This window comes from Vitis riparia, chromosome 9 (genome assembly GCF_004353265.1).
Source record: "Vitis riparia cultivar Riparia Gloire de Montpellier isolate 1030 chromosome 9, EGFV_Vit.rip_1.0, whole genome shotgun sequence".
In the NCBI taxonomy this organism is placed as follows: domain Eukaryota; kingdom Viridiplantae; phylum Streptophyta; class Magnoliopsida; order Vitales; family Vitaceae; genus Vitis; species Vitis riparia.
In genome coordinates, this window is record NC_048439.1 from 905149 (window position 1) to 914139 (window position 8991).

The 8991-nt window shown below is 37.2% G+C and overlaps 1 protein-coding gene across 1 annotated transcript; it reads right to left on the reverse strand.

Annotated features, from left to right (window-relative positions):
• Positions 1-497: 497 nt before the first annotated feature.
• LOC117922381 lies at positions 498-7984 on the reverse strand. Its single transcript, XM_034840520.1, has 3 exons — positions 7257-7984; positions 6142-6290; positions 498-1701 (listed from the first exon to the last, which is right to left on the reverse strand). Exon 3 carries the CDS (start codon positions 1512-1514, stop codon positions 498-500), a length of 1017 nt encoding a protein of 338 aa, XP_034696411.1. The 5' UTR covers positions 1515-1701; positions 6142-6290; positions 7257-7984.
• Positions 7985-8991: the final 1007 nt, after the last annotated feature.

Below are 8991 nucleotides of genomic sequence, written 5' to 3' on the forward strand. Positions count from 1 at the left end.
CAAATAGGCCATGCGCCCTCCCTGGATATTCATGAGAGCTCTAGAGAACCTGCCTAAGTTCTCATAGGAAGTGGTCCCACCTCCACTCTCATATAGGTGAATCTATCAAGTATGTTCTGTATTTAAACATACCATCCATAAAGAATATGGTATTCATTAAGAGTAAACACTCAACCTTAATCAATGTAGAATATGCTTTATCTACACCATAGGGATAGACTCTCATACAATTAGAGTTGATAAGACACCTCAAGTCAACAAGTGATTTATTTTGCATCTTGCTTTAGGATTGGGGTCCTCATCAGAATAGCTACAGAGATCTATTGCGATATGCCAAAGGAGGATGTTGTGATCAAATTCTACATCAACTACACTCCAACAAAGTGTCTCAATAAACCCCCATTTCATAATCACATAATCGCCTTTGTGTTTTAGTAGTGACTTGAGATCCTTGGCATGATTTGTCATCTGTAGGAGCAAGCTGAAGATGGGTTTCTTCATGTCATCCACCTTCTCCCATTCATGTACCAGTACCTCTCTAAGAATCTGTTCATGTCAAAGAACCTGGGAACCTGATTGAACTTAGTGTTGTCTCTGAGGCAAGAATTAATTAAGTTGTTCTGTGCCATGCGTCCAGACCATCTCTTGTCACTGGTTAAAACTGATCGAAAAGGGGTGATGGCCCGGCAAATGGAATCAGTGAGGGAGTTCTTCTTACTGCTCAACCAGACGATGCTCCAGTCAGATAAAATCAGCATAATGATAGCATAAATCTCTAGAAAAATAGCTCCTAAGAGTAATAAGTAAGTAATGTTGATGTCAATGTTTGAGAACTCATGCTTATCGATGAAGAAGCAGAAGATCACTAAGGTAGAAATAGTAGAGAAGAAGCTAGCAGTGCGGAAAAGAATGCCCAGGAGAGAATAAACCACAGTTGCCTTGGTGTAGAGCACATCATACATAAAGCTGACCTCCATCTCTACCACTTGGAAGGCCTCTTCGGGTGACAGGTGCCTGATGATGGGCTCACTGTTTTTTCTGTCACTAAAGCTAAGGATGAGGTCTGCATATAGATGCCGGAATTGGTTCTTGAATAAGGAGTAAGCTTTATCAAATAAGGAGTAAGCTTCATCAATATATTTTCCATCAGGACTAGTAATGTCGCCCTTATCTTTGTGAAATACAATCGCTGTAGCTTCTCTCATGATTTCAACATAATCCGGTCCAGGATCGGGAGATGGAAGCAAAGACTCTCTCAAGTGATTGTTGCTTGTAGACATGAGAACCCAAGTCCTCTCTCCATACTTGATAATTCCAGCAACAAACATTGGAATGGACAGAAATGTGAGTCGAGTTCCTGCCCATGACCTCAGAAACACATAAAAAGCCACTCCAACTTGAACAACTAGACCAAGCAAGTGCCTTAACCACAACTCATTGTCTTCCAAGGAGTAAGCAGTGATGGTATCCGGGCCACCAAGGTGTAGGAGAAGAAATGGTGCCCAAAATGCCATGAGGATGTAGTTCGGATCCAAAAATTTACCATCCGAATCTCCTTGGCTGCTGGAGAGGGTGCCCAGGGATACCGTTGCCACCCAATCTGCTGATAGGTATGCCGACCAAATCAGGATTCTGATCCAGGGCGTGTTTGTATACTTTCGTCGCTTGTTGAAGAGGATGAGGACAATCTGCAGGGAGACACTGAGTAGAACCTCTTCAAATTGATAATGATAGTTTTTTCATTAATAATTTCATTCGTTCATGTACAGAGTATATATAGAGGGTATCACCATTCTAAGAATGGGAAATAATGATACAAAGAAAGAATGACATAAGGAAATAAAAATTAATATCCTAATATCTCAATTTTCCTAATATCTCAATATTCATAATATCTCAATATTCCTAATATCTCAATATTCATAATATCTCAACTTTCCTAATATCTAAACATTCCTAATATCTAAACACTAAATGATATAAGGAAATAATGATATAAGGAAAGCATTCCTAATATCTCAACACTCCCCTTCAAGTTGGTGCATAGATGTCACACATGCCCAACTTGTCTAAAAATTTTGAGAACACTTGACTTGAGACAGCTTTGGTAAGGATATCGGCCAATTGATCTTCTGATCGAATCTTAGGCAATTCCACAATCTTATCATCCAACTTTTCCTTAATGAAGAATCTATCCACCTCGACATGCTTTGTACGATCATGTTGTACTGGATTATGAGCAATGTCACACGCGGCTTTATTGTCACAAAACAATCGGATTGGTTGCCTAGATAGGTAACCTAAATCCTGTAAGAGGAGTCTTAGCCATAATGCCTCACAAAGTCCTAGAGTCATACCTCTAAATTCCGCTTCTGCACTTGAATGAGTGACGACATTTTGCTTCTTACTTTTCCATGTCACAAGATTACCACCTACAAAGGTAAAGTAACCAGATGTAGATCGCCTATCATCCACTGCACCAGCCCAATCAGCATCAGTATATACTTCTATACTTTGATGATCAACATTTTTTGCGAACAAAATTCCCTTCCCAGGAGCATTCTTCAAATACCTCAAAATACGCATGACTGCATTCATATGTTGCTCTCCAAGATTATGCATGTATTGACTTACTACACTTAATCCATAAGCAAGATCTGGTCTTGTATGAGCTAAGTACATTAATCTCCCCACAAGTCTCTGGTATCTTCCCTTATCGGTTGATACTTGATTAGGCTTAACACACAATTTCAGACCTTCTTCTATTGGTGTATTAATAGGTTGACATCCCGACATTCCAGTCTCCTGTAAAAGATCTAAGGCATACTTTCTTTGAGACAGAAAAATTCCTTCACTTGATCGAGAAACTTCAATCCCAAGAAAGTATTTTAGAGGACCTAGATCTTTCATTTCAAATTCTCTAGATAGATAATTTTGCAGAGCTTTTCTTTCTTCAGGATCATTTCCTGTAACTACCATGTCATCCACATATACGATGAGTGTCGTAATCTTACCATGTTGCTTTTTCAGGAACAAAGTGTGATCTGAATTACTTTGACAGTAGCCAAAAGCTCTCATTGACTTTGTGAACCTTCCAAACCATGCTCTCGGGGATTGTTTCAACCCATACAATGACTTCTTCAATTTGCACACCTTCTGACATTGCTTTTCTGACACCATGCATCCTGGTGGAAGATCTATATATACTTCTTCAGATAACTCGCCATGCAGAAAGACATTTTTCACATCAAATTGTTGTAATGGCCAATCTAGGTTTGCAGCTAAAGACAGTAATACTCGAACTGTGTTGATCTTAGCTACAGGTGCAAATGTCTCTGTGTAGTCAATTCCATAAGTTTGAGTGTACCCTTTTGCTACCAGTCTTGCTTTAAATCGTTCAATACTACCATCTGCCTTGTACTTCACAGTATAGATCCAACGACACCCAACTGGCTTCTTTCCTGGTGGACATTCTACGAGTTCCCATGTTTCATTCTTCTGCAATGATTTCATCTCTTCATTCATGGCTGCTTTCCACCTTGGATCAGCTAAGGCTTCTTGCACACTGTTAGGAATAGCTACAGTAGATAATTGATTTACAAATGACTTATTTGATTCAGACAAACGATGGTTAGACACATAGTTGCTCATGAGATATTTGACTTTGGTAGACAATTCAAGTTCATATGTGGGTTTAGGAATACCTCTATTATGACGGTGTGATAACCGTTTCATGAATGGATCAAGTTCCAAATTAAGAACACCCTTAACAGACGACGATTGGTTTGGTATTTCAGTGAAGACATCTTCGGACCCAAATTGTTGACCACTCATATCCAACTTACCCACTTCCTAGTTCACTAGTTCAGATTGTCCAGATTCATCTTCCTCAGATATATGATAATCATAATTGAGAGTCTGAATTTCCTTATGGTACTCCCCCTGAAGTTCAGACTCAGATGAAAAATACATCGAATCTTCATCACATCCATTGTAATATACATTTGTCGAGTTGGAGGATGGTAACATCGATATCCCTTTTTGTGCAATGCATATCCAACAAACACACATTGTAATGCATGAGAAGTTAACTTGGTGCGTTGGTGCTTGTGTAGATGCACAAATCCCACGCAACCAAAAACACGAGGAGGTAGATTTGGGACGGTTGGGGCAACTACGACATTAGTAAGAGCTTGGAGTGGTGTTTGAAAGTTAATTGAGCTAGAAGGTACCCGATTGATCAAGTATGCGGCAGATGTGATTGCTTCTCCCCAATAAGATATCGGTGTTTTTGCTGCTATCAAGGAAGCACAAACAACTTCTAACAAGTGCCGATTTTTTCGTTCAACGACTCCATTTTGCTGGGGTGTATTGGAACAAGTAGTTTGATGAATGATACCATGTCCTTCCAAATACTTTTGAAGATTAGAACTTTGATATTCTCCACCATTATCACTACGTAGAACCCGAACCTTTGCATTGTACTGAGTTTCAATCACTTTATGAAATTTTTGAAACAACAAGTTCACTTCATCTTTGGTCTTCATCAAGCATAACCATGTCATTCTGGTACAATCATCAATAAAAGTAACAAACCAACGTGAGCCACTCAAAGTTGGGACTTTGGATGGGCCCCAAACATCAGAATGTATAACCATAAAAGGAAATGGACTTTTATTTAAAATTAACAGAAACGAAGCACGATGACTTTTAGCTAATTCACAAATATCACAACGGAAACCAGAAATATCACTTTTTGCAAACAAACTAGGAAACAATTTTTTTAAATAACCAAAGGAAGCATGTCCCAAACGTCGATGCCACAACCAAATTTCAGATTTTTTTCTTCTCTTCCTCAGATCCATCTGCCATCAAGGCTTGTTGCTACTTATTTGAATCCTTTGACTACAAGTCCAAGTAATAGAGTTTTCCCCGCTTAATACCACAACCAATCGTCTGTCTTGTTTGGATGTCCTTAATCACACAAAATTCAGGCCAAAAAATGACAATACAAGATAAGGCTGCAGTGATTTGAGAAACTGACAAAAGATTGTAATCTAAAGATGGAACAACTAAAACAGAATCCAAATTCAAAGTATCAGTAAGAGTTAAGGATCCTTCCCCAATGACTGGGGTTGTGTTACCATTGGCTGTGGAAACAATTTTTTGTGAGGAAGGTATAAGGGGTGAAACCTGTCTAGAATCAAAAGTCATATGATCTGTAGCACCAGAATCAATTATCCATGCACTATTAATAATAGGTGTAAAAGTATTTAAAAACTTACCATCATGATCTGTAGCGGCTACCAATGCAGAGGCTTTTTCAGCAACATTAGCCTCTGTTTTTATTTTAGCAACAGTTGCAGTCGAGGTTTTCTTGGAATCCTTCTTCCGTTGATCACGATTATTATCATTAATAACAAAGTGTTGATAACCTAAACATGATCTAAAGGTTCATGGTTCAAACCCTCGGTTCCTCATTTTTTTCCTGATCTTACCAAGAGTCGTTGCTTTGAAATTGTGGGATATCCAGACTGGTGGGATCAGTCTTATTGCAGTGAGTGCATTTGAAGGTTGACTTATCAATATTAGGGCTTGTCTTAGGATGGTTGATCGCTGTCGGACTACCATAGCGACAAAATATCCAGGATTTCAGTTTCATGGCTCTGATACCATCTTCAAATTGATAATGATAGTTTTTTCATTAATAATTTCATTCGTTCATGTATAGAGTATATATAGAGGGTATCGCCATTCTAAGAATGGGAAAGAATGATACAAGGAAAGAATGACATAGGGAAATAACAATTAATATCCTAATATCTCAACTTTCCTAATATCTCAATATTCCTAATATCTCAATATTCATAATATCTCAACTTTCCTAATATCTAAACATTCCTAATATCTAAACACTAAATGATATAAGGAAATAATGATATAAGGAAAGTATTCTTAATATCTCAACAGAACCATCACGCGGAGCTCCCACTCATTCCAAAGTTTCCGCACACTTTCTGGAAAAACCTGGATTAGTGACATCTTCTCCACAAAAATCATACTGCTAGCAACTGAACATTCAAAAAGTATTAGAGCCAAAAGAACAAGAGACAGATTGGTGGGAAAAGAATATGAACTTACATGTGATTAGCATTGTTGGCTGGTTGTGCACACTAAGAACTTGAGTGAAGCTCAACTACAACGGATTGGCCTGGTTTTTGCTCTCCTGGAACTAATTCTTCATTTCATTCCAATCCTAGTGCCTCACTATTGTAACTCCTTGTGCCCAGCTATAAAGGAAGTGGAGAGAATGAGAAATCTACTCAGGGAATGAAATGTAGAACTTTGTCACAGTGGGATATATACAAAAAAGGCATCTTTTTCAGGAAGGAAGAAGGTTTGTGGTGGGGTGTCTGATGGCATATATAGGATTGTTCTTTTATACGCACTCACTCTTTGCTTTGGGGGTACATGCCCACTTTGATTGGAAAATTAAAACGTTCATACCCACTTGGATAAAAAAAAATAAATTATAAACAGGTTTTTATAATTGAAATATTAAAAGGTCATACCCACTTTTAGCATGTAAATTAAAATAAACAGGTTTCACATTTGATAGCATTCGAATACTAATAAAACAAAAAAAAATTAGTACTTGATATACATAAGGGGTGCAATGTTCTAGCAACAAACACGTTTTTATAATTGGATTTATATTTTATTAAAATTAAAAATAATTATAAAAATATATAAATAATTAATATATTAATAATATTTGATTTTTTTTATAAAAAAACTTTACTATTATTAAATTAAATCATATTAAAGATAAATATAATTGTATTAAAACTTTTAATTTTATTTAATAAAATATTTATAATATTTAAGTGAAAAAATATATTGAAGATTATATATATATATCAATTGACACCTATTATAAGTTGGTGATGACTTCTCAACTGACAAAAACTCATTAATTATCATGTTATTATTTGGAGTTTCCATCATCACCTTCATAGCTTTTCTCCGCTCACAAGGTTCGCAGGTTGGAAAAGTCCCTTCGCAAGAAGAGAATGTTTTCCTCCTCGAACTCTCGTGATCTACGGCCACCCATGGAAAGAATTTTTCCTATGGTGGTGATTCCTAATATGAACGAGACATGGGGGGACGACTATTGCTGGCCTGGCCTACTTATCGGGTTTTTTTTGACAAGAGTACGACAGTTTAAAAAAATACTCTTGTTAAAAATCCCCTACCTCCTCGCTCATCGGTATTAGCAAAAGCTCCAACCTGACCTTCTCTACCGGCTGAATCGCCACACGTGATTGGCACACACAAAACAAGCCGTTCCTGATCTTCGATCACCCTGCCCTTCATTCAATAGATCGCTTAGCTCTACTTAGTCGATTCCCTGTGTTCATGGCTTTGAATTTTTGGAAATGCTTTTATTTTCTACAAAGATCAAGATGACCGCTTAATTCATCTGTCCTTTCCCGCTTCTGAATGAGAAGTGGTTTTTTTTTTATTCCCTGATCTACGAGCACCCTGAGAAAAGTGATCTATGAAACTTACAGGCTTTCGACTGAAAAGTGACCAATGGAATAGTAGCTCTTTCCAAATAGGTGGGGAAATAAAATTTTAAGGAGGTCTCTAGTTGGGATTCACAAGTGTAAATAGAATTCAGGTGAAACATAGGAATTCCAGAGTAAGAATAATAGGCAGAATATCAGATCAGTTCACCTCAAGACCTCATCTTAAGCCTATGTTCGCACGGTTAGGAATAGAATTTTAAGGAGAACAAAAGTCGGCATTGTTTCGACCAGCCTAGATCTTGATACAATTTAAGCCGTTAAACGAACTCAACATTCTCCGAGTCAATCCATGCAATCCAACGTCTCATGAATTTTAAACAATTTCTCAGAAGAATAAACAAATAAAGCATAATTAAAAAGAAGAAGAAGAAAGAAGTCGGTTTGAAAGCAAAATAAGAAGGGAAATGTACCAGAGTATGACGGTGGTGGGTTGGTTGGAGCTGTTCACGATGTTCCGCTCATGAAGGTGGGAGTAGTGTACTGGTGAGAAGGTGGATGGCCGGAGATGGTGGCCAACGGCAGTGAGAATGGTGACTTTGTGACCCTTGAATGGGTTGCATTAGTAGTTTTAAACCAGAGAAAAGGCCAAAAAAGAAAAAGAAGTGATAGAGAGAGAGAGTCGTCTCGTGGGCCGGCCGGAGCGTGTTTCTGTAGCAATAATTCGAAGAAAGTAGGTGGTCGACAGCAGTAGTACTAGTTTTAAGAAACCAGAGAGAAAGCTAAACAAAAAATAAAAAAAGAGGAAGAGCTAGAAGGGAGGGAGATTCGTCTTTCGAAGTGGTGAGCTGATACTGATGGTGCATAGAGGGTCGTTCCTATACACGCACACACTCTTTACTCTGGGGGTGCGTGCCCACTTTGATTAAAAAAATCGTGTGTGAATATCAATAATTCCAATCACTGATTCCATTTTCAATTTTGTTGAGTCATCAATCAGGTTTCTTTAATTAAATAAATTCAAATCAATAATTCCTCCTTCACGTTTGTTGGATTCATCAATGAAGTTTCTTGCAGTGGAGGCCAGCAGTGATCCTTTCAGTTATATCACAGGGTGGCTTTAGCAGTGTAAAAATAAACAGGTTTCACATTTGATAGCATTCAAATACTAATGAAATAAAACATTTTAGTACTTGATATATATAAAGGCTGCAATCCTCAAGCAACAAACAGGTTTTTATAATTGGATCGCTCAATTGAACTAGAAATATTAAGGATCATCATTCATTGGTTAGTCTATTCGGGGTTCAGTCGATCATCGTGATGTGATGTTAGGATGATATTATAAATATATAATTTATATTTTATTAAAATTAAAAACAATTATAAATAATTAAAAAAATATATAAATAGTTAATATATTAATAATATTTGATTTTTAAAAAAACTTTAATGTTATTAA